General features: G+C 37.2%; 1 protein-coding gene across 1 annotated transcript in view; it reads left to right on the forward strand.

Moving 5' to 3' along the window:
• The window catches only part of LOC111167248 (neuron navigator 3), a 163779-nt gene that overhangs the window by 45361 nt on the left and 91116 nt on the right, over positions 1 to 27302 (forward strand). Inside the window, exons 5-6 of the mRNA XM_022559895.3 lie at positions 25901 to 26033; positions 26683 to 26953. Of these exons, the coding sequence (XP_022415603.2) occupies positions 25901 to 26033; positions 26683 to 26953 (404 nt within the window). The remainder of the gene's footprint in view (positions 1 to 25900; positions 26034 to 26682; positions 26954 to 27302) is intronic.

Consider the following 27302-nt stretch of genomic DNA (forward strand, 5'->3'; position numbering starts at 1 on the left):
ACCTGGCAATACTTCCGTAGCTACTATACCTGACTCATCTAATCAAAAATAATTTCAGATCCCAAATGTTTCAGTGTATCATCACCTTCTCAAACTCTGACTTAAGCTTTCTTCTGCTCTGCACTGCTTGACTTTTATATGATTTTGTTTACTTATTTTATGAATTCAACTCTATCACCATTTTGCAAAATTAGAATCATACATAGGTTTCTCCTTCTCTTGTATCTCCATCATCCCCCGCATCAAGCGATAACTAACATACTCTGTATTCAGGCCCCTCCAAAAAATATTTTGAAAGTTGAATTAAATTGCAAGTGTTCCTATATCCATAGTTCTTTGGTTCCACTACTGCAAATAAATGTGGATGTTATAATACTAAGCTATGGAAAATTCAAAGGTGTTAAAAAATTTTATCCAAGATTCTAGTTTAAGCTTGTCTGAATTTAAAGCCTCTGCTACTAACATTAACCATATTGCCTGATGATGCCTGTTAGAATTCACTGTAGGAATTGCGCCTTAAATGATTCCAAACTGTTAGATAATATAAAGTATATGGTGAGTGAGCTTCTTGGAATATTTTCCCACTGATCATGGTACCATTGACATTAAATAGACCTTTGTTGTCAGTAGATTGTGGACTTTATTACAGAGTAACCCTAGGCACTGCTTTTATAGGTTCTTCTTAAAATTACCTCCACATATGTTTTTAAATTTTCTCTAAAACAGAAATTGCTATGGTTGACGCCCCATACAAGTCTCTATGACCTATCTTTAAAGTGATAAAGACAGTTCTACAGTAGTTGCTTTCATATTTCTAAAATCCATTGATTTCAAAGATAAAAGTTAAAAACATGTGAAAAATCCCTCTGCATGGAGTCCATGCTTTCACTTCCAAACTCTAACAATAAAAGTGAAAGATGAATGGCATCTTGCAGAGAGTTGGAGCCATTTCTGAGCTTTGTGTGGGCATGTGTGTGTGTGTAAGTGTGAACATATCCAAAGAGATACAAATTTAGCTTTTTACTCAAGTAACTATTATATTGTAAAATGGCATAATATAATTGAAAAGAGTGCAGTTTATATCTTAAAATGCCTTTTTGAAATACAATGGATTACTAACCTAGCGAATTCAGGAGACCCGACTTAGGTCATGTGCTTGAAGTGTTAAAGATCATATAAATAATACCTATTGATTCTTACTGATGTTTTGACTTTTTTTAAACATCTTTATTGGAGTATAATTTTACAATGGTGTGTTAGTTTCTGCTTTATAACAAAGTGAATCATCTATACATATACATATGTCCCCATATCTCCTCCCTCCTACGTCTCCCTCCCCCCCTCCCTATCCCACCCCTCTAGGTCGTCACAAAGCACTGAGCTGATCTTCCTGTGCTAAGCGGCTGCTTTCCACTAGCTATCTATTTTACATTTGGTAGTATATATAAGTCCATGCCAGTCTCTCACTTTGTCCCAGCTTACCCTTCCCCCTCTCCATTTTGTAACCTGCTACTTTACCAAATTCGTTGATTAGCTCTAGTAGTTTTGTGGTAGCATCTTTAGGATTCTCTATGTATAATACTATGTCATCGGCAAACAGTGACAGCTTTACTACTTCTTTTCTGATTTGGGTTCCTTTTATTTCTTTTTCTTCTCTGACTGCTGTGGCTAAAACTTCCAAAATTATGTTGAATAATAGTGGTGAGAGTGGGCAACCTTGTCTTGTTCTTGATCTTAGTGGAAATGCTTTCAGTTTTTCATCATTGAGAACAATATTGGCTGTGGGTTTGTCATATACGGCCTTTATTATGTTGAGGTAAGTTCCCTCTATGCCTACTTTCTGGAGGGTTTTTATCATAAATGCGTGTTGAATTTTGTCAAAAGCTTTTTCTGCATCTATTAGATGATCATATGCTTTTTCTCCTTCAATTTGTTAATATGGTTTATCACATTGATTGATTTGCGTATATTGAAGAATCCTTGCATTCCTGGGATAAACCCCACTTGATCACGGTGTATGATCCTTTCAGTGTGTTGTTGGATTCTGTTTGCTAGTATTTTGTTGAGGATTTTTGCATCTATGTTCATTAGTGATATTGCCCTATAGTTTTCTTTCTTTGTGACATCGTTGTCTGGTTTTGGTATCAGGGTGATGGTGGCCTCGGAGAATGAGTCTGGGAGTGTTCCTCCCTCTGGTATATTTTGGAAGAGTTTGAGAAGGGTAGGTGTTAGCTCTTCTCTAAATGTTTGATAGAATTCGCCTGTGAAGCCATCTGGTCCTGGGCTTTTGTTTATTGGAAGATTTTTAATCACAGTCTAAATTTCAGTGCTTCTGATTGGTCGGTTTATATTATCTATTTCTTCCTGGTTCAGTCTCAGAAGGTTGTGCTTTTCTAAGAATTTGTCCATTTCTTCCAGGTTGTCCATTTTAGCGGCATAGAGTTGCTGGTAGTAATCTCTCATGATCCTTTGTATTTCTGCAGTGTCAGTTGTTACTTCTCCTCCTTCATTTCTAATTCTATTGATTTGAGTCTTCTCCCTTTTCTTCTTGATGATTCTGGCTAATGGTTTATCAATTTTGTTTATCTTCTCAAAGAACCAGCTTTGAGTTTTATTGATCTTTGCTATTGTTTCCTTCATTTCTTTTTCATTTATTTCTGTTCTTATCTTTATGATTTCTTTCCTTCTGCTAACTTTGGGGTTTTTTTGTTCTTCTTTTTCTAATTGCTTTAGGTGTAAGATTAGGTTGTTTATTTGAGATGTTTCTTGTTTCTTGAGGTAGGATTATATTGCTATAAACTTCCCTCTTAGAACTGCTTTTGCTGCATCCCATAGGTTTTGGGTCATCTTTTTTTCCTTGCAATTTGTTTCTAGGTATTTTTTGATTTCCTCTTTGACTTCAGTGATCTCTTGGTTATTTAGTAGCATATTGTTTAGCCTCCATGTGTTTGTATTTTTACAGTTTTTTTCCCTGGAATTGATATCCAGTCTCATAGCATAGGGGTCAGAAAAAGATACTTGATACGATTTCAATTTTCTTAAATCTACCAAGGCTTGATTTGTGACCCAAGTAATGATCGATCCTGGAGAATGTTCCATAAGCACTTGAGAAGGAAGGGTATTCTGTTATTTTTGGATGGAATGTCCTGTAAATATCAATTAAGTCCATCTTGTTTAATGTGTCATTTAAAGCTTGTGTTGCCTTATTTATTTTCATTTTGGATGATGTGTCCATTGGTGAAAGTGGGGTGTGAAAGTCCCCTACAATGATTGTGTTACTGTCAATTTCCCCTTTTATGGCTGTTATCATTTGCCTTATGTATTAGGTGCTCCTATGTTGGGTGAATAAATGTTTACAATTGTTATATCTTCTTCTTGGATTTATCGCTTGATCATTATGTAGTGTCCTTCTCTGTCTCTTGTAATAGTTTTCATTTTAAAGTCTGTTTTGCATGATATGAGAATTGCTACTCCAGCTTTCTTTTGATTTCCATGTGCATGGAATATCTTTTTCCATCCCCTCACCTTCACTCTGTATGTGTCCCTAGGTCTGAAGTGGGTCTCTTGTAGACAGCATATATGCAGTTCTTGTTTTTGTATCCATTCAGCCAGTCTGTGTCTTTTGGTTGTAGCATTTAATCCATTTACATTTAAGGTAATTATCGATATGTATGGTCCTATTACCATTTTCTTAATTGATTTGGGTTTGTTATTGTAGGTTTTTTCCTTCTCTTGTGTTTCCTGCCTAGAGAAGTTCCTTTAGCATTTGCTGTAAAGCTGGTTTGGTGGTGCTGAATTCTCTTAGCTTTTGCTTGTCTGTAAAGGTTTTAATTTCTCCATCGAATCTGAATGAGATCCTTCCTGGGTAGAGTAATCTTGGTTGTAGGTTTTTCCCTTTCATCACTTTAAATATGTCTGCCACTCCCTTCTGGCTTGCAGAGTTTCTGCTGAAAGATCAGCGGTTAACCTTTTGCAGATTCCCTTTTATGTGATTTGTTGTTTTTCCCTTGCTGCTTTTAATATTTGTTCTGTGTATTTAGTTTTTGATAGTTTGATTAATATGTGTCTTGGCATGTTTCTCCTTGGATTTATCCTGTATGGGACTCTCTGTGCTTCCTGGAGTTGATTCACCAATTCCTTTCCCATATTAGGGAAGTTTTCAACTATAATCTCTTCAAATATTTTCTCAGTCCCTTTTTGTCATCTTCTGCTGGGACCCCTATAATTTGAATGTTGGTGCATTTAATGTTGTCCCAGAGGTCTCTGAGACTGCCCTCATTTCTTTTCATTCTTTTTTCTTTATTCTGCTCTGCAGTAGTTATTTCCAATATTTTATCTTCCAAGTCACTTATCCGTCCTTCTGCATCAGTTATTCTGCTACTCATTCCTTCTCGAAAATTTTAAATTTCATTTATTGTGTTGTTCATCATTGTTTGTTTGCTCTTTAGTTCTTCTAGGTCCTTGTTAAACATTTCTTGTATTTTCTCCATTCTACTTGCAAGATTTGGATCATCTTTACTATCATTACTCTGAATTCTTTTTCAGGTAGACTGCCTATTTCCTCTTCATTTGTTTGGTCTGGTGGGTTTTTACCTTGCTCCTTCATCTACTGCATATTTCTCTGTCTTCCCATTTTGCTCAACGTACTGTGTTTGGGGGTCTCCTTTTCACTGGCTGCTGGTTCTTAGTTCCCTTTTTTTTTGGTGTCTGCCACAGTGGGTAAGGTTGGGTCAGTGGGGTATGTAGGCTTCCTCGTGGAGGGGGCTAGTGCCTGTGTTCTGGTGGATGAGGCTGGATCTTCTGTTTCTGGTGGGCTGGACCACATCTGGTGGTGTTTTTTGGTGTGTCTGACTTTATTATGATTTTAGCCAGCCTCTCTGCTAATGGGTGGGGTTGTGTTCCTGTCTTGCTAGTTGTTTGGCATAGGGTGTCCAGCACTGTAGCTTGCTGGTCATTGAGTGGAGCTGGGTCTTAGCATAGAGATGGAGATCTCTGGGAGAGCTTTTGCCATTTGGTATTAAGTGGAGCTGGGAGGTCTCTGGTGGACCAATGTCCTGAACTTGGCTCTTCCACCTCAGAGGCACAGGACTGACGCATGGCCAGAGTACCAAGACCATGTCAGCCACATGGCTCAGAAGAAAAGGAAGAAAAAGAGAAAGAAAGAAAGGAAGGAAGGACAGAAGGAAGGAAGGAGGGAGGGAGGGAAGGAAGGAAGGAAGAAATAAAATTAAGTTATTAAAATCAAAAATAATTATTAAAAATAAAAAATTTTTAAAGTAATGAAAAAAGAAAAAAAAGAGAGAGCAACCAAACTAAAAACAAATCCACCAGTGATACCAAGCGCTAAAAACTATACTAAAACAAACAACAAAAAAAAACGGACAGACATAACCCTAGGACAAATGGTAAAAGCAAAGCTATACAGACAGAATCACACAAAGTAGCATACACTTACACATTCACAAAAAGAGAAAAAGGAAAATTTTATATATATATCACTGCTCCCAGCGTCCACCACCTCCAGTTTGGGATGATTATTTGTCTCTTCAGGTATTCCACAGATGCAGGGTACATCAAGTTGATTGTGGAGGTTTAATCTGCTGTTCCTGAGGCTGCTGGGAGAGATTTCCCTTTGTCTTCTTTGTTGGCACAGCTCCTGGGGTTCAGCTTTGGATTTGGCCCTGCCTCTGCATGTAGGTTGCCTGAGGGCGTCTGTTCCCGCCCAGACAGGACGGGGTTGAAGGAGCAGCTGATTCGGGGGCTCTGGCTCACTCAGGCCATGGTGGGGGGGTGGTGGAGGGAGGGGTGCGGAATGCGGGGCAAGCCTGGGGCTGCAGAGGCCGGCGTGACGTTGCACCAACCTGAGGCACGCCGTGTGTTCTCCCAGGGTAGTTGTCCCTGGATCACGGGACCCTGGCAGTGGCGGGCTGCACAGGCTCCCGGGAGGGGAGGTGTGGAGAGTGTCCTGTGCTTGCTCTCAGGCTTCTTGGTGGCTGCAGTAGCAGCCTTAGCATCTCATGCCTGTCTCTGGTGTCCACGCTGATAGCCGTGGCTCACACCTGTCTCTGGAGCTCATTTAGGTGGTGCTCTGAATCTCCTCTCCTTGCGCACCCCGAAACAATGGTCTCTTGCCTCTTAGGCAGGTCCAGACATTTTCCCGGACTCCCTCCTGGCTAGCCGTGGTGCACTAACCCCCTGCAGGCTGTGTTCACACAGCCAACCCCAGTCCTCTCCCTGAGATCCAACCGAAGCCCGAGCCTCAGCTCCCAGCCCCCGCCCGCCCTGGCAGGTGAGCAGACAAGCCTCTCGAGCTGGTGAGTGCTGGTCGCACGGATCCTCTGTGCAGGAGTCTCTCCGCTTTGCCCTCTGCACCCCTGTTGCTGCGCTCTCCTCCGTGGCTCCAAAGCTCCCCCCATCCCACCCCCCGTCTCCTCCAGTGAAGGGGCTTCCTAGTGTGTGGAAACCTTTCCTCCTTCACAGCTCCCTCCCAGAAGGGCAGGTCCCATCCCTATTCTTTTGTCTCTGTTTTTTCTTTTTTCTTTTGCCCTACCCAGGTATGTGGGGAGTTTCTTGCCTTTGGTCTGAGGTCTTCTGCCACCGTTCAGTAGGTGTTCTGTAAGAGTTGTTCCACATGTAGACGTAGTTCTGATGTATTTGTGGGGAGGAAGGTGATCTCCATGTCTTACTCTTCCGCCATCTTGAAGGTCTCTCCAGTGTTTTGACATTTGAAAGCTCATTTGAAGATGTAACATTTAATAATAACCTTAGCTTTGTAAACAAAGTTGGTTTTAGGAGAGGATTATAATCGATTCTTTGGAGGTGCACTATTGGCCCTTTCTTGCTAAAATGCATTGTTCTTTGATTAATGTTGACAGTTTTAAAATTGTTGAAAATTAGTGATTCAGGAAATAATCCTATGATAAATCCTCATTACTCAGCACGTTCAACAGATCAGAAACTTAACTCAAGGTAAATGTTATGTGAAAACAGTGTTTTAATCAGGGTCTAGCAAGTAATTCATCTGTTCTTTGGCTACATTTCTTATTGTTCCTCCTTTTCTTCCTTTGTGAGTTTTCATTTTAAAGTCTGGACAAAATACGAAGAATCACTATCATGCTCAGTTCATTATCCAAATAGCACTCACTCACTGTGAGTTAAAGAGCAATCATAAGGGTAAGAAGGAAAATGCTTATTTAATTTTCCTGATATTTTTCAGCCTGTGACATTCATTCATTATTATTCCAGCAAATATCCAAACCTAATATATACAAAGTGCTGGGGAGCTGGGGATATAGTAATGCAGGGCACAGCTTCCATATAGCCCAGATTCTTGCAGAATTTCTTGAATTCATGCGAAGTTCACATTCAAGTTCAAGGATATTTTAAGTAACATTTCACATTGGTACCTGTGAAAATTGGGAGTCGAGGGAGCGGGGAGTGGTCAGCCCCATCTGAAGTACTTGGCTTATATCGAGGGAGTGTTACAGTGTATAAGATAAATACATCTTTAAAGATGTGCTCATGCTTGGTATGGTAATATTTTTCTAATGCCAGGAAAAAGAACTCATTTTAACCTTTGAAAGTATTATTTTCTCAACTGTTTCATCCATATTCACTTGGGCCTTAAACCAAGTTCTAAGGCTATTCCGTAGTAAGGCGATGCAGACATTTTATGTCTCCCTGTTGCATAGTGCAGAGTAAGGTATGTATTTGGCTTTCATATATTGATTAAGTATTATCTGGTTGGTGGGTCAAATCCCCCAGAGAAACTTGCCAAGTCATGTTTACTTCCCACAATAATTTCCATTTGGTCAAATCCTAGGGGGCTGGATTTTGTTCCTTTCATCTTCATAGACTGAATAAGCACCTAGCAAATCCTTGGAGCATGAATGAATAAATGAAAGTAGAAATTATTTTATAAACAATGAATATGATTCATTAAGTAACATTTTCAAGTTTCTGTGGCTACATCTGTGACTGCCTGTTTTGGGAACAAATTCAGGGGTAGATTTTCCATAACGCATTCTTAATTTTCTGTCATTGACTAAAAATAAGCTAAAATTCAGGTTCTCAGTTATAGATATTTACCCATCTATATTTTTCTGCATCCTATTTGCTTACTGAGGACACAATCTCATTTTTCTTTATTATTTTATAACAGCAATTAGTATGGAGCCTGGAATTTAGAAGGCGCTCATAAATCAAGAATGGAATAAAAGAACAGAGGAGGCATTTTAAGCTTTGATTAGGAAATCGAAAGTACCATTAAATCTCATGGTATATGAAGTTGTGATGGAAGTAATACAACAAATCCAAATATTAAATGTTTGGAAATAAAACACACATCACTGTAGTATAAAGATTTGCAGAGCACTGGAAAAGCAAGCTGTAGGGGCCAGAGGCCATATGCTCTCTGTGTCAGTTTGACAAAACACAGGGACTCTAGAGACTAACACAAACAAACATCAAAAACAGTGGCACAGGGCTTCCCTGGTGGCGCAGTGGTTGAGAGTCCGCCTGCCGATGCAGGGGACGTGGGTTCGTGCCCCGGTCCAGGAAGATCCCACATGCCGCCGAGCGGCTGGGCCCGTGAACCATGGCCGCTGAGCCTGCGCGTCCGGAGCCTGTGCTCTGCAACGGGAGAAGCCACAACAGTGAGAGGCCCGCGTACCGCAAAAAAAAAAAACAGTGGCGCATTAAGCAGGAAAATAGACAAGTTTCTTCTTTCCCAGTAAGCATTATTTCCTACCTCAAATCATCTTTCCTTTTACATTAGAAGATATACTTATTCTAGGGCATATTCAGAAGACTGTGATTTACCAAGATGTCTTAATAATCGTTTTCTTACTATTTGTATTTTTGAAGAGAAATTCTAAAGCAACAATTTTGAATACAATTGGAGGAGGAGATGTTCATACCACGTCCATTCATTTGAGTTTATCTAAAAACACTGTGAAGCTGATTGTTTGCGAAGACTTGGGCCAGATTGGAATTTCCTTCCAACATTGCAGCTATGAAGTCTGCTCGTCCTTTATCCCAAGAGCAATCTAAAAAATATGAATTTCAAATGCCCAAGGTATAACATTATGTCTAGTTTGTTAGGTTATGGGCTATTTATTTTTAATTAAGATGACTCAATGAATATAATGATATCAATACAACATTTTAATGAGAAGAAAATAATTCTCCAAATCAAAAAACTATACCTGATAAAGTAGCAACAATTACTGAGATGATTGCAAATTACATATTTAAACTTGGAGGACGACATTAACCCTGTCATATCATTATGAGCATCCTAAATCATTTGTTCTTTTAAGGTCATAATTATAATACTTTGTAACTACACAATGATAAATGTGTACTATTTTAGTTATTATTAGAGAAAACCCTCAAGAATATGAGGAAGAGTAAAGAAAAAGTGTTTTTTATTGATAATTACCAGATTATAAATCAGAAGCGTATAACACCTAGTTATAGTGTCTTACACATGAAAGATATTTTAAAATATTTCTTGATATGATAGACAGCATATTGCTGTATTTCATACTATGCATTACCTCTGTCAATACCAAAGTTCCAGAAAGCCTTGCAAGTTAGGTAGTCTCCACAGGAAGGTATTCCAGTTGCTGAAAGTGACTTCTGTAAACTTCCTCAATCAATTCAAACTCAAGGATTAAAGAAAGTGTAAGGGTAAAAGAGAGAAAGAATATGAACATATATGTTTATAAACACAATTGAAGGGTTCCTGGTGTTTTTATTTCACCAGTCCACTCAAAGAGCCCAGACCTCAGAGTGAGCACAAATGGGAGAGTTCTGTCTGTAGAGTGAGACAAGCAATGATTCTAGGATTGAAGATAGGTTTCTTTCATATATTTTGGCCCCTCAGTAAAACCTAGCTGCTTCCTATGAGGCTGAAGTGAATAAATTGCAATATGTTGTAATGAGACTGAATGAGACCACTTAGGGAAAAGGAAAGGAAGATCAGTAGAAAGGCTTCGGCTTAGCAATGCCAAAATCTGCATCTTTTGCCTTATTTGAATTCTTACTGGACTCAACCTAGTCCTTTATGTGTTAACATTTGAAGAGTAAAAAATTACCGAATTGCTGCATTTTATTTTTCAGAGATTTTGTCTGAAGGACAGGCAAAGATTGGGAGATTGTCATATTTTAGCTTTTTGAGAATGAAATTTCCCAATCTTATATGAATGTATTGTTAATGTAACCCATGATATTTGTACAAGCTTACAAAATTTATTATACATGTAATCAGAAATTACCTTCAAGCAGATCACATCCCAAGGAAAAAGATAGATTAAAAAAATAAGTAATATCAATTTGGTGAGAGAAGTGCTATAATGAGGAGTATAAAAATTTGAATTGGATACTCACAGAATACACAGGAGCGTTATGTAAGAGCCTCAGGTGTTTGGGAAGGTTTTTGAGAAGGAACTAAAGACATGTAACAGTCTGGGGGAAATGTACATACAGAAAAATACATTAAGGAATGCATGAATTTATGAAATTGAGAGAACACTTGAAAAAGTGCAAGGTAGCTGCACATGACTATAGGTAGAGAAGCAATGGGAAACTAGGCTAAAACACAAAGAGCAGACTTCGAAGAGTCTTTGTACCATGCTAAGTTCTTGGTAATTTATTCTGGCTTTTTGGAGGATGCACTGGACCAGACCAGAGGCCGAGATGGCAATTAGGAGATAGCAGTACTAGTCTACTGGGAAGTAGTGGGATCATTAATTAAGACAGTGGCATTGGGGATGAAGAAATGCAAATGGAGGGAATAGAGATCAGATTGAGCTTGGTGACCAATTGGATTTAGGTCGTACAAGATGGAGAAATCTAGGTTTTTGTCTTGGGCATGTGCTTCCATGATCATATAGGATCATACAAGTTGTATACTTGTACGCACAGCTGAATGACTGTGGAGCTGAAATCCAGACCACACTGCTTTCAAAGCCATGCTTCTGTGGAACTATATAAATACACTTGCTACATAGGCTATTTTTTTATTTATTTATTAGCTGCTTTGTGTCTTCGTTGCTGCGCGCAGGCTTTCTCTAGTTGTGGCGAGTGGGTGCTGCTCTTTGTTGCGGTGCACAGGCTTCTCATTTTGGTGGCTTCTCTTGTTGTGGAGCACGGGCTCTAGAAGTGCGGGCTTCAGCAGTTGCAGCACGCAGGCTCAGTAGTTGTGGCGCACGGGCTTCCTTGCTCCGCGGCATGCGGGATCTTCCCAGACCAGGGCTCAAACCCGTGTGCCCTGCATTGCAAGGCAGATTCTTAACCACTTTGCCACCAGGGAAGTCCTACATAGGCTATTGACAGCCCTAGTTGTAACCCAGATGGAATATAGGAAATGCAGTAGATTTGGTTTAAACACTACTGAAAAAATTCATTTTCTGACCCTAACATTTTAACTCATGCAAGCCTGAGAAGAGTCTTCCATATATCTATCTTATGCCTGAAGCTAAGACAAGACAGTATTAAATCCACCATGTGGAAAAGAGAAATACAATTCTCAAAATCAATCCCATGAATCAGTACCACGTAGGACATGCCCCAAGCAATTACCTGACTTCCTCCAAGCTTATAGAATAAAACCTAGTTCTCCTCTCTTGAGAGGACTAAGGAATAACATCATAACCTGCATCCCAAACTACCTGAAAAGGAGATGCTTTTCTCCACGGCTTTACATCATTCCCTCAGGCTCCTCTGTTTGCCCTCACTAAATCCTGGGAAATTGATTTCTGCTCAACTGATAAAAATGCTCTCTGTTTCAGATGGAAGACTGACTCATTTGTCAAAATCCTTTTTTGTTACTGAGTATCACATTTTTTTTTCCTCCTGTTTATGTTCTGAGCCTTTTCAACTCCTATAAATCCACTAACTCCCCAGTGTGCGAGGACTCAATGACCTCTCTTGCTTGCTTCTGTTCTGCCCTCTTTCTTTTTTGGTGTGCCCTGACTCCACTTTACCTGCCTAAGGTGAGAGATGGTCTGTTTACCAATCACTGCCTCGTCTTGAAGTGTCACCTTTTCTGAATCCTCACTTCCTCCTGGGTGGGACACAAGATGAATCTGGTCAGAGATTATGATCCAGGATTAGCAACAAAAATCTGTGGATGAAATCTTCATCTGGAAGAAGACAGAGATCAAATAGAAGTTACTAAGCCAGGCTCAGAGACAGAGACTGATGTGGAAAGTGAGAGAGTAGATTGGGAGCAGCTGGCAACATTTCAGACCCAGAGATAGTTTAGGCAAAGCATCAGCAATGAGTTAGGTGCCTGGGAAATCTCAGGAGACTCAGACACCTAGCCAGGGTCACATCATCACTTCACTCTTGCTTTTAAGGTTTAATCCTTTCCCTGTCAAGGCAATTTAACTGTCATTCTTGCATTTTTTTCTCCTTTATATCCATGCATACGATACAAGGAGACAGCAGTTAGCTGTTTGTGGTGGGAAATATAAATGGCTATTTTGAAAGCGTGCCAGCCAGGATCTGCTGCAAGTTTTCATTGTTACTGCTGCCATCTGTTGTTCTTCACTGCTGGGATGTGAATTTCCTGGCAAACATCTCTCTGACTCTGAACTATCTTTCACCCCCTCCTAGAGATATTCACTTGCTGGAGTGGCTTGTAAAACAATGTTCTTTACCAAGGCAGCTTTCCGAAAGTTGAATGGAAGAATCTGGAATGTTTTTATATAACATATTTTATGTATCTCAGAGCAAAAATATTTCTTCATTGTTAATAATATTTCTCTTAAAAATAAAAATATTTTATTGAGTTCTTGTTACTTTAACGTATGCTATCTCAAGCAAGGTAACATGGAACAGATTTCCATTTTCAACCTTGTTTGCCATTAGGTCTGTAGCTAAGTTGTTGGGTTTTATCTAAGTCCTTTTATCTCTACATAATGTTTCTGTTCACTCAACCATGAGATTATAGTAATTTGGGGACTTCTCTTCTTCTGAAAGATGGCTAATGCCAAAAATATTTCAAGTGATAAAGGAGGTTTTAGAGAGGGGAGACCACTTAGCTGAGGATGAGTAGCTGTGATTGCTACTTATTAAGTAAGATGTCTAGAACTAAATGTTCAGATATCAAAAAAAAGTCCGAGTTCTCAAAAGTGAGAATTACACATTTTCTACATTAAAGGAAAACTTATGTCTCTATAATATCTTTTTGATTTCTGTATTCTCAGTATTTTCCATAATGACACCATTCAATAAATGTTTCATGCACTAATTAGTGAATAAAGCTATGCACGGTAATAATTTTTTCAGAAGAATAGCTAATTACTATAATTTTGAGAAAGTTTTTTAAAAGGCTTGAATTCTTAGTTAAATATATATTTTTAAGCTGTAGTCTTTAGTCTTAAAAAAATATATTAAAAAACCTCTGGACCTCACTATACTAGAACAGCATGGTATTACATGTATGTATGGTATTACATACATAATCATTTAAAAATAGCATATATTGAGACTTGATAAGTGAACTATAATAATAAATAGAAAGGAATAGTTATCAATAAATGATCTCTTTGAAATTCACTGTTTGTTTAAAAAAATAGTTTCTTACTTTACCATAATAATGGAATATAAAAAGGAGGAGGAGAAATCAGATTATATATGCAAATTTTTCTGGGAGAAATTGTAGAAGAAAAGATCAAAGATTGATTTTTTTGAACCCTATATATTAAAATACAATAAATAAAACTAAAAACCAAGAAATAGATTGAGAAATATTTGAAGTACTTTAAATATATAAAAATCTAATACCTATATGTTGTTTAAACTCTATTAGAAAAATACACGAAGGACATAGACAATTTATAGATATAAAAATAGCAAATAAACCTATCGAAAATTTAATCTCACAATTGCTCAATTTAATTAAAACTACATTAAACAACTATTTCACATTTCAAAATTTTTGAATTACTGAAGGAAATCACATACCTGAAAGTATCCAGGTTTTGTAAGATTGGCACTCACATGGCTGGCAGGAGTGTAAAATAATGTGTTCTTCATTTATTATGCTACATCTGCAGTGTTTCAAATGTTTGTATTCTGTGAATCACTAATTCTCTCTCTAGGAATTTATCCTAAGAAAATAATCATAAATGTAACTTGAATACTTTCATTGCAGTATTACTAACAACAGTAAAAAAAACTATAAAGTATTTCATATATCCTAAAACAGAAATGGTAAAATATATAATAATTCATATAATATACTTGTGTCAAAAAAAATTTAAGGATATTAAAAATCACTATAAGGTGATATGAAATAAATGAAGAATGTGCAATCAGATATATAATCAGGTATAATCAGCAAGGTCTCAACCAGGTATGTTACATATGTGTATATTGTACATCCAGAAAATGACTGACAGAAATTATAAAATGTTACTGGTGGGTACTTCTAGGTGGGATTACAGATTAATTACTTTGCCTCTTTTATACATTTCTGGACTTCTGAGTTTTCAACAATGAACACGTATTGGTCTTTTACTTAATACAAAAAGATACCAAATGGACCTTAATGAATCCTGAGTTAGCTTTCATATGAGTTATATGTTATATTCTCAACTTGTCACTAATAGAAAACCTTTAAATAAACTTGTACACATTTCAACCATATAACAGCATCGTGAAAATGGGCTTTGAAATAAACTAGTGAAACCATAATAAAAGCATCGTTCCAGTGATGTGGTTCAGCAAAGTAATTTTTAATAAGATTATTTTATCTCGTGATTTCAGCCCATATAGTAATAAACACAAAAATAGATGTTTCTTATCTGCCTCAGATAACATTAAAACAAAAAATCTGCCTGATTACATAAATTCATTTCAAGCTAACACCATTCATCACATTTAATCAAATCTACGTAGGGCTTTCTCTTATAAAGAACAAGAGCTTTTTCTCTTTTGTTTATCTTACCCTATCTGATGCCATAATAGAATAGTTGTAAATATTCATTATTTGTTTTCTAGAGAAAAGAAAAGGGATAGAGTTTATTGATGCCCTCCTTACCCAAAATCCCCACAGTATTTATGGTGGTCTCTCTAAATATTTCATGGATAAATATATAGCATTTTGTGCACACTAAAAATAACGAAAATAGAGAGACTTTAACCCCGTGTTGCCGTGAATTGCCAGTTTTGTAAAGAGTTATACACTTAAACTATGATATTGTAAACTCATATAAACTTCCCTTGATATATGAAAATAATGGTACTAAGTGCAAACAAAATTTAAGATTAAAACTATGCAAGAGATCTAGAGTCTTTCTGTTTTCTCTTTTACCACATTCCAACTAAAGGAAAACTGTTTTCTATACAACCTACTCACTAAATACTTCTGACACCAAATGTTTGGGGTTTTTTTTCCCCACACCAACTGATTCTTCAACACCAGCTGCGTACCCTACAATTCAATTCAGCTCAGTGCTGGCACTATTTACCCAGAGTTTACATCTGATCCCACAAAGTTAAGGGCTCAGTCCCATAAGACTGCGCCGCTTCAGAAGCCAATTGTAAGCCCAGACCTCCCATATTTCTGACTGGCCAGCTGTAAATTGGGGGCTCCCATGATCCCCTCCACAGGTTCAAAAATTTGCTAGAATGTCTCACAAAACTCAGGGAAACATTTACTTATATTTACTGGTTTATTATAAAGGATATGACAAAGGATATAGATGACCAGCCAATTGAAGTGTTACATAGAGCAAGGTATAGAGAGGGGCATGGAACATCTAAGCCCTCTCTTGGCATGCCACCCTCCCAGCACCTCCCTGTGTTCACTTGGAAGCTCTATGAACCCCATAAATTATGGATTTTTATGGAAGCTTCATTATTCAGGCATAATACCTTAACTCAATCTTCAGCTTCTCTCCCTCCCAGAGGATGGAGGTGTGAGATAAATCAATGAATGATGTAGTCTTACAAAGTCACAAACTAAGGCCTTAATCTGTGATACATTCACTCATTCTAATATGTAAGTGTGCAAATAGTTATGAATTGTGGTTTTAAACTAAAGACCAATGGGCTATCCAGGAGCCAACCAAGAGTTGTCTTATTAGAACAAAAGATGCTCCTGTCACCCAGGAAGTTCCAAGGGATTTAGGAGCTCTGTGTTAGGCACCGGAGCCCAAGACCAAATATTAGAACAAAAGTCTCTAATATTAGAACAAAAATACTAGAACAAAAGGTTCTAGCACATCTATCACTAAGAAAGTTACAAAATTTTTAGTGGCTCTGAATCAGCAACTGGGGACAGAAAGCAAATATATATATCTTATTTTGTCACACCATCCAACAGCAAATCCTGTCCTCTCTACCTCCAAATATATCTTGAAACTGCCTTCTTTTAATTTACTTGTAAACCCCTCATCAAAAACTGAAGGATGTTGCAATAGCCTCTTCATTGAGCTTCGCACTTCTACGCTTCTTTACCTCATGTCTTCGCATTGTCTAGAAGATCCTTGAAGGGCTTCCTCTGCCCCCCTTCCCAGTCTCAGAACTGGCACTTTCCCCTTGCCTGCTGCTGCACAGTCCTGCTGCCCTTTGACCTTTGTGGCTTCTGGGTCTTTACACTGGCTGTCTCCTCTTCCTGTACTGCTGTCTTCTCCACCCTTTTCACAGATGGCTCTCCTTCACCCTTCAGTTGTCTACTTAATGACTGTTTACAACGATCTCCTCACAGGCTGTTCTTTATTCACCCAGAAGTAGTAGGTCTTTCTGATTGGTTTTTCTCTCACAAAATCACATTGATTTTTAACCACAGTCCATAATTATATGCACATTTGAGTGTTAGAATGAGTGAGTGAATCACAGATTAAGGCTGTAGTTCGTGACTGTAAGACTGGATAATTTATTGTGTCAATTGAAAAAAATGCACAACCTAAGCATGGAAATTGTGTTTTATTTGGTAGACAAAACTGAGGACTTAAGCCTGGACACAGACTCTTAGATAGCTTGGAGGGACTGCTCCAAAGAGATAAGGGCAGAGCCAGGATATATAGGAGTTTTTGCAACAAAGACCAGGTAGTCAGAACATCAAAAGACGACCGTTAATTAAAGAAAAGCAGACATCTCAGGTTAATGAATTTAGTGCTTTTCTACTATAAGAAGATGCAAAAGGCTGGGCTCATTGAAATCATTCCTTTGATATGTACCTCAGCTATCTGGGGCTAGTATCCTGTGTTTTCCCATCCTGAGTCTCCTCAGCGTGCACCCTTGGGAGGTAGCTGCAGGGCTGATGGCTTGATGGTGGGCAAGCTGTTTCTATCCTGAGGGGCAGCTCTAATGTGATAGCTTGATGGCTGCAACATCCTTTGTTTACTGATATGGCAGGCAACATTTTTTCACTCACAATTGATTTATTCCCCAAACACTAGGAACCTATCATGGGCCAGATGCCAACCTGAGCACTGAAACTGCAAAAGAGAAGTCGCTCTATTTGCCCTCAACCGCAGTCCTGTAGCTGAACCCACTTTGCAAGCAGATAATTTACAGAACAGTGGGAGCACACTTGTAGTAAATACAGACATGGAAGAGTTAATGTTTCCTTGGAAATCATGGAAGGATTCATAGAGGAAATGACGCTTCAACTGGATTATAAACCAGTTGCTTATGCCCCACTGCACAGTTAAACAGTGGAAGGATGAAACACTTTAAAAGTAGAAGGAACTTTTTAAAAAACTGCAATAAAGACCATGTTCATTGTATAGGTTGAAAGGACTATTTTTAACATAAAATCATGTTTAGTATATTGACGTTGTTATATACTTAGGTTTCTACAATTCTAAGGTCTTTTTTAATGATATTCTTTTTTTCTTGGTAATAAAATATTTTTCCAGGGAAATGCTGAATAAATCGTTGTTGAAATACACTCCATTGCTTTCTATCAATGACCCTGAAGTAATATAGAATTTACACTTCACCAGTTGCTGTGCTCAAATGTGGAAGGTAGTGTATTGTGTTTGCTGATTAAAAAAAAAAAAAATGTATGGCATAGGTCTAAGTGGTTTTGTGCTCATTTAGTCTTGAGGAAAATATCATTGACTTAACATATTAGTACCAAAGTGCAAAGCCTAGACAGTTGACTCTCAGTATTTTAAAAATTATTATTGCAAAGTTCATTATGTCTAAATAGTTTTAAGATACCTGTATCTCCTTATGTGTATTTTTCAAATTGGCATAAACAATGGTAATGGAAAACAAAGCTATCCTGGAATGTGATCGAGTTTTGTTTTAAGTGGTGACTTTATTTTCTTAGGCAAATGTTGTTTACTTTTCCCTCAGAAACAGGAAGCATATCCAGAAGTTTTTACGCAGTGATCTTATGGATAGCTACGGAGACTTCGTTTTTCTTTTCATGAAATAATTATTTGTCTTAAGAAATATTTAGTAAAATCCTTAGAACTTATGCTTTATCATATCTTATTATGTTTTCCAATATCTAGGTTGGAAGAGAGCAATTTTTCTCAGTATGATTATCTTATGAGATTTTTAACACTGGACCTCTAATATACCAATGAAATGTTAGGAGTTTGTATCCCCTTTTCTTCTAGCCTCTAGATTTTTTTCTGTTTCTGCTACCTCACTTACATCTTTAAAAATCCCCATTTTATAGTAGACACTTGTGGAATAAATGGGAATCTCCACATTCGTCTTAAGTGTCTGCAGTGCCCAAATACTTCTAGTATATCAAACTATATGTTTGTGGAATGTCCACAGGTCTCAGACACTGGAATGAACAGTTTATTTACATTATCTGCATTATCTACCAATGGCAAACTTGACTCCAGAATTTTCATTTAAATCATATATAAAAAATGTTGAATTTGCTTAACATTTTAAAACTTTTTATGTTCTTAAAGTACTTGAAAATGGAACCAAGGATATATGAGTTTTAATTTAGAGTTCAGAATGAGGATGTTGTGGGGAAAGATTTAGGACTTGTTTCGAGACCTGTCCTATATATCTAAGTGATATTCAGAGGACTGAGATGTAAGTGAGAGTGGCATCCACAAATCTAAAGCAGTGTACAGTAACCTATGGTTGGTGATACATGTAGAGTCCGACCAGGTGATTACTGTCAGCATTAAGAATCAGGTACATATTGCAAGAATCATCGTGCATGAGGGAGTAAGACATGCTGGTACCCTGGAGGAGGAACCTTACGTTGATGGTAAACCTCAGGCGCTTGGTTCCATAGTGTTCCAACAGCATTGGCCTAAGAACACTCAGATAACTGACAAATATTAAACATCCATATTTTCTAAAAAACATGCAATGTATAATCAAATAATTTTAAAAGATACACAAACATTGTTTAAATGGCTATTTCTTATTTTAACTTTTAATAAAATAAGCTAACAAAATAGTATATTGTTAAAAGTTTAGGTATAAGAAGGTGTTTTTATAGCAATCAGAGATAATATCACCTTAGTGAGCGGCATTTCCATGATTGTAGTTGAATTAGGGTTGGAACTGAGTACATCTAAAGGAAGCATGTTTGTTTATTTCATTAATGAAATATTTAATGAGCTGGCAAATTGAGACTGAGGTTACTGTTGAATGCCTGAAGTATAGAAATTAGTTTTTATTGAAAGAACATCTCTATGTTTTATATGTATATGTATAAGTAGTACAGTTGACCTGCCAGTATAAGCTATCAAAGAGCCTGATTGAATACCTGCTAAATGAAGTGCTACCACACACCAAAAAACAGGAGTGTGTTGAAAAATTACTTATAAACAGGACTAGCATTTTCCTCTGGAATTAGATTTAAATCTACAAAATTATTTTAATATTTATTTACTTAATATTTCAGAATTCTTCAACATAAAAAGCAAAAAAAAAAAAAAACACTCTCAGTATATAACACATTTGTTTTCAAGCAGGTCTGCTTCTAAATGTAACTCCAGGGGTGAACGTAGGGGTCAGAGCTACAAATGCACAACCAGATAAATAAAATAGATCACTGGCCCCACTGAGTTATTAAGCATTAAAAATATAAATAGTAAAAGGCATACCAAAACAATCCTTTTCTTCTTAGATTAATGAGTAATCTAGTGTATATCCAAATTGTAATTTATCAACAGGTTAATTGGCTACATTTGTTTTTACTTTACAGTGTTTTTTCCTACAGTTCTAAGTTTTGACATATGCATCGTCATGTAACAGCCACCACAAATCTTCCCACACTCCCATCCATTGGCAGTCACTGATCGGTCCTACATATCTATAGTTTTGCCTTTTCTAGAATGCCACATAAATGGAATGTATGTGAATGTTAACAGCTTTATTCATAATATTTTAAAACTGGCAACAACTCAGTGTGTAAATGCAAACTATGTGGATAAGATACTCAGATTTGTAATTTTTTAGCCATCCTAGATTGTTGAGAAGAATTTAGCAGATCAATAGATCTGTAACTTGGAGATGATAAAGACTTGCCCTTTTATGAAGAATATAGTCAAGAATTCTTAGCACTTAAGGAATTTAAAAATGAAAGGATGAAGAAAATATATTGACGGGTTTGAGACGTACTACTCAGGGCTAATTATGTGAGTAAATTAACATTTTTGTCAGTTAGAAAAACTATTTTCTATGAAGTTTTTAACTTAATTAAGTGTTCCATAATAAGCAAGGTTAATTATATCCTACCTAGGGAGAATTCTGGCTCTACAAAACCAAAGATGAAAGTCAAAACACAGAACCTTAAGATAAGGAAAATGATGTTGTCATCAAGAAAAATTTGTTCATTTAAGATTGTTTAGCAGAGAAATATGTTGAACACATTTTTCTCAAATTCTACATTTATTATTGCATTCAATCCGACTTAACTTTATTGGATAGAAGCAGTATTCTAAGTAAAACTGCTTCATTTATTTAACAAACATCTACTAGTCATCTATTCAATAGTTGACACCATGTTGCATGCTAGAATTATAAAGATAAGTGTCACACAGTCTCTGGCTTCAGGTAATTCAGATTATGGCCAAGAAGATAGAAAAACACCAAAATAGTGGTTATATTGTAACAAGTGATATATGCTGTAATACACTGGTTAACATTTATTTCCTCTGATCACTCTGCAGTATCTCTGTCATGAAGAAATGCTTGAATTCTTCAAATGAGTGGTAGTGGCTCTGTCCTGCCACACACTTAACATTCATCTCTATTACAACACTTGCCATTCTGTATTATAACAATTTGTTTAAACTTCTGACCTCCACAATAAGCAGTGAGTTCTTCAAAGGAGAGGAGCTGTAATTTATTCACCACTTAATGAATAAGAGCAGATTCTTACTAATAGCTTTTATGGAAGGAGAGACAGGCATGCACAGTGGCGATGTGGAACACAAGGAGGGCCATGTCACCTATAGCTGAGATGGATTTTCAAGGATTAGAGACAACTTGATTAACAGTGGATCCAGGTGAGAGAAGAGAGGTAATAACACTAATATTTTATGGCAGAAGGATAAACAGGTAGTCAGTAACTGAAACGGAGAAGAATTGTTAACGAGAAATGATGGAATCTAGGTAGAGTGAATTTGAGATGTTGACAGGACATCCTTGAGAAAGTGTTCAGTAGAAGGCTGGAAATGCTGATCAGGAAAGAAGTCTGGATTAGAGATGTGAATTTGAGTGTCATAATCATGGAGGTGATATTGAAGCTGTGAAAGACTAAGAAATTTCCAAGAAAGAATGTCTAAGGTGAGTTAAGATTAAGTACTGAATTTTGAGGAATTCAAAGGCATCCCAAAGAAGAGGAGAAAAGTAAAGGGTTCTGTGGACTGGTGAAGTTTGCAGAGAGCCTGTAAAGGCACATCATTGGTGTATTTCAAGGTAAAAGGGGTGAGAAGATGGGAGGCAAGGGAGTGGAATACTGACCAAGCTTTGGGACATAATTCCTGGGTTCAAATCCCAGCTCCATCATGGGCCTTGGGCACATCATTCAAACTACCCGAACCCCTTTATCTTTACAATGCCTGTCTCATGGTTTTGTTTGGGATTAGATTGTATAAAATATTTAAAAGAGTAGGACACATAGTAAGCACTCAGTCCATGGATTTATTGACCTCAATGAAAGCAGTTTCACTAAAGTATTAGGAGGAAGATCTTGGAATCCAGAGGAAGAAGAGAGAAACAAAGCTATATCTTTGGAATTTGAAGAAAACCACTTTTGGAGTTGGCAGAATTTCTTAGTAGCACTGAGAAATCACCTGAGGTTAGATAACTTGGATCTATATGCCTTCAGTCATTATAATTATTATGTATTATGAAATATACAATAATATTGTTATATTAGTCATTCTGATTAGTTGAATTTGCTGTCATTTTCCAAAATAATAATGGAGAAAACATGTTTAATTAACATAGAGACAGGACCAGTACGGAAGACCATTATGGTGGCAAGAACTAGAACAGAGTACTGGTTAGATTATGACTTTAGCGATCCTTTTGTTCCAGCATCTTTGGATCCTGCATCATTTGGTAAAGAGTTCAGTGGAGTAAAAAACACAAGAAGGCTATTAAAAGTAGATAATAGGAAGTAGCTATAAACTAGACATAAAAATTAGGAAATCAGTAGATTTTAGAGCACTGGAAGTGTAGAAGACTGTGATCAAAAAATGAGATTGCAGAATTTGAGATCTTAGAGGTAAAGCAGTTTGAGGAGACGGAAAAATGTAAAGTATTATCAAATGGTTCATATAAATGATTCATTTGCTTCCCACACTACTCTGTGAGATAGGGAGATCAGAATAGCAAGTTTAAGTGGACATACTAGCTACGCCCCTCTACAAAAGGCTCAAGTGAAAGGCTTTAACTTTAGGAATCCATTGTGCTTTACATTACACCAGGACAAATTTGGAAATTTGTTCTTCATGTCTATGATGTTTGTTAGTTTGATATATTTTTATTTTTCTCTCAAGAGATTGAAACTTTCTATCTTATTTTGGGTTCTTTCACTTATATCATTTTAACTACAAAGTCATTGTGTTCATTTGAGTCTTTAAATGGTTTTAAGACAACTGATATTTTAAAATTCTAGTAAGAGTTGACGCATTTACTTTTAGTCGCTAATGCTAGGATTTACATTGGTAAACGCTATTATTAGAAATATTGATTCTATCTTCCTTGCCAGAGAAATAGTTACTTTAAAAATATTCATTTTTAAAAAACGGTAAAATTTCCTCTTTGTTTAATTTTGCTCTTTGAGTACTGAATATATTGTGCTAAGTATTTCTTAAAAATTCATTTCATGTGACTATGAAAGATTACCTCTGTAACTGCCTTTCTTTTAATCTCAATAAACCATGAGAATTTATTCAACATTTATGTCAGCCATTGCCATAAATAGTAGAAATTAAAAGAAAAATACTCCACAGTTCTGTGCTTAGAAAGCTCACAGGCTAATGGTCCATTTTGACACATATTTATAGATTTATAAGACAATGTGCTAAATCCAGTCCTGTAAGTCTGCATAGTATTATGGCAGTGCAGAGGGGAAGCTACCTAATTCATCCCGACAACGGCAAGTAAAAGGGGCTTCCCAGAAGATGGATGCTAGAACTGCATTATAAGATAAGTATGGGTTAGTCAGGTATGCACAGGGGTGCCTTGATTGAAGACAGAGGTTGGAAATAATGTGATGGTGATGGGAATTGAATGCAGCTCTAAGTCAGAGTGCACAAAGTGAGGCAGGTGATGTAAAGAGTTTAAGCTCAAGCGGTAAGCTAGGGCCACATAATGGAAAGCCTCGTATGTCTTTTAAAGGAGCCTGAACTTTGCTTTAGACTAGTGATTGCCCAAGTGTGTATATTTATAATTTTATGATTATATGCATGCATTCCTATGAGAAGATAATCTATGTATTACACTGCATATATAAACATGAAAAATTTAAAGATAGGTTAAAGAAGAAATAATATTTTTAAAATTATGAATGTATTGATAGAGGTTCTTGGTTGCAAACTACAGAATCTACTATCTAATTTAAGGAATGAAGTGATATAAGAAGGCTCTCTGAGTAATTGGGGTGATTGGAGAACCAGGCTCTTTGTAGGTGCTTAGCCAACCATAGCTCTAGGGCATCACTGCTTCCTCTGCTTGGCACCTCTGACCCTTGGAATTAGAGACCTGATATCTGCCAGTGTTTACAAGAGAAAAATTGAATGACTGCTGCTGTGTTTGCCAGAAGACTTTCTCATTTGTGACTCTGTAGGCCCTTTGTTATATGTCATATCTGTCTATAAGGGAGTCTGGAAATGTGAGTTTTTTGCAGTCTACCTTCGGAAGGTAAGATTCATAATGTGGGAAATTATCAAAATAAGATGTAGGGAAGATATTCAAAAGATTTGAGCAGCCGCAAATGGCAGGTATTTGTTACAGTGGTACAAAATACTCTTTTGCTGTCATTAAAAATACAATTATTATTGGTAATAATATGATTTATAAATGTGTTTGGTCATCATGTTTTAAGCTCTCAGTAGCTAATATCTCAAGCAAAATACTAACCTGGGGGGAGATCATCATTAATATTTTCTATAAGTTCAAATTTCAAATTTTCTTCTTGATAATTACTTTTCTAGTTGGTTTGCTATATGATCTCAAAACATCAATTTATTTGGAATGTATGGTGAGACTCATAAAGTACACATAGCAGAATAGGAAAAGTTACCGGTTTACCATTCCTTTATGGTTAGCTTGTGCTTTCGTTACAAATATTCTCTTCAATGTGTGGATTATTTGCAGGTGGTTTTTTTAAAGCCACTTGTCCATTTTATGAGACTTAACTTTTGTCTGTATCTAATATCTGTATCCAGTTTACCTGAATTCAATTAATAGAGTGCAGGTGAGCAGCAGTGTATCATAGTAGACTGAGAACCAGCCAGTAAGTGAGAGAACCATGGTTCAACCCTTCACCCTGTGGAGCTCCCATTCTCATTCAGGTGACCCTGCTCACCCTACATTACTTCTGCATCTTCTGACACACTGACTAAGTGAGGGTGCCTATGTTAGCCTGCACATGAATATTAATATAGCCTATTTTACTTCTTCTTCTTTAGATTAAGAACAGATATATTCAGAATTTCAGATATTTTTCTTATGCCCCAAGGGATTACTTTGTGCACCTTGCAGGGCAGGTGCATTACATTTTGGAATCTACTACCTTGGTAAAGAGAAGTCTTTGAAGAGTGGGACATAAGGAAATGACATGGCCAGATGTGAACGTTCAAGCACTGACCCAAATGTAGCAGATGAAGTTTATTGAGAAAGACTGAAGGCAGGAAGGCCAGATAAAAGAATATTGTATGTTGCCCAGGCCAGAAATGGCAGGAGGGATGATATGATAGAATAAGTCTCAATCTTCAAGATCTGGTAAGTGATTGGGAGTAGTTATTGGTAGGAGAAAGAATGAGGAATGATTTTCTGGTTCCTGACCAAAGCACTGTTGTTTTGTTTTGTTTTGTTTTTAATTTTTAACACAACAGGTGAATTCTTACATGCTGTGTGAATCCTGATTGCCTTCTCAGGGGAAAAAAAAGGTTATGGATAATGTTCTTCTTTCCTGATGCCATGCAGTCTTTGTAGCAGTATTTTCATTCATTCTATAAACATTCCCCTGGATCTGCTCTAGACACCGATTCATAGCAAACCTCCAATAAGATTACTCTCAGGTTTGCGCTCAGTTCTTAGCAGTATGATTTTCCAAAAATGGAAAGTGCACATTTTTCATCATGAGATTAAAAAAATAAGAATTCTCTTCCCAACGCGTGACACACGTTAAATGAGAGTGTGGGTGACTTTTGCATCTTGCCTCGTGTGCTTAGCTCATTACTGCTGCCTGTTTTGCCTTTAGCTGGGATGACAGCAGCTCGGTAAGCAGCGGCCTCAGTGACACCCTGGATAACATCAGCACTGATGACCTGAACACCGCATCTTCCGTCAGCTCTTACTCCAACGCCACTGCCCCGTCCCGAAAGAACATGCAGGTGAGAATTGCCCTCTCTGTTTCCCCAGGGCTTCTGCCACATTTTCCCCCAAATTATGTTGCATTGCATTAAAACATAGCACAACCTCTTAATCTGAAGGAATTGCATAAACTGAAGCAGCTTATGTATATATATTTTTTCAGTTGATTACAGTCTAACCCAGAAAGCCTTATGTTGCCATATCTGTCTTTATAATAATATGTGTGTCTAGAACTCCAAAAATGATTTTAATAGTCTAATTTTGGATAGTTCCTGATTAATTTTATACTGGTCTCTGAGACACATTGCTGGATCTTTTGTGAATGGTGAATCGAGAATGAATATTAGGTAATTAAGTTTTATTTTGCCTTACTTTTCCTTGTTAGCTTTGACATAGAAAGTGCCTTCCTCTCTGGAGTGTTCAGTTGGGGTTTTCTGCACACATTTCTTCTGATATTCTCTAATGTGTGCAATTGAGAATTATAGGGCTAAAACTAAGGAAACTTAAATGAAGACAGATAAAAAAAATAGAGGAATCTTCAGAACTCTTTTGAAATACAAATCACTGCTTTTTTTTTTTTAACCAGTTATCTGAAAGGACATTCCAGGGCCCAATTCACACTTGATAAACTTTTCTGCACAAAGTTTTTCTGTCCTATTTTCTTCATAGCTGAAGACAGATTCAGAGAAACGATCTGCAACCGATGAGCCCTGGGATAGTACCGAGGAGGTGAAAAAAACAGAGGAGGACTTTGATAGCCATGGGGATGGAGGTGGCAAGTGGAAGGGCGTTTCCTCCGGACTTCCTGAAGACCCTGAGAAGGCAGGGCAGAAAGCCTCTCTGTCTGTTTCACAGACAGGCTCCTGGAGAAGAGGCATGTCTGCCCAGGGAGGAGCACCACCTAGGCAAAAAGCTGGAACCAGTGCACTCAAGACCCCTGGTAGGCTTGTCATCTGGCAGCTGTTATGCCAAATTGTTTTATTGTTTCCATTCGATCTTTTTGTCTTTCATAGTAGCTTTTCTTAATTAAATCAGATTTTTCTTCATGCTAAATTTCTAAATTTCACATGCTTTGTCATATGCATCCACATGACTGTAACATTCCAGGCATCCTCTAGAGGGCATCCTCATAATTTGGTGAGTGTCTATTTTGCCACAGTCATTTCTGATCATGTGGAAATAAAATAAGCCTACTTATTAATAAACATAAGATTGCCTTCATTCTGACTTTCTTATGAAAGTTTGGGATATTTATGTTAACTCTGCCCCTACGTTTCACTTCCAACTCT

Source organism: Delphinapterus leucas, chromosome 11 (genome assembly GCF_059928025.1).
Source record: "Delphinapterus leucas isolate spDelLeu-1000000601 "Yukka" chromosome 11, BTC_Dleu_Yukka2, whole genome shotgun sequence".
Classification (NCBI taxonomy): Eukaryota; Metazoa; Chordata; class Mammalia; order Artiodactyla; family Monodontidae; genus Delphinapterus; species Delphinapterus leucas.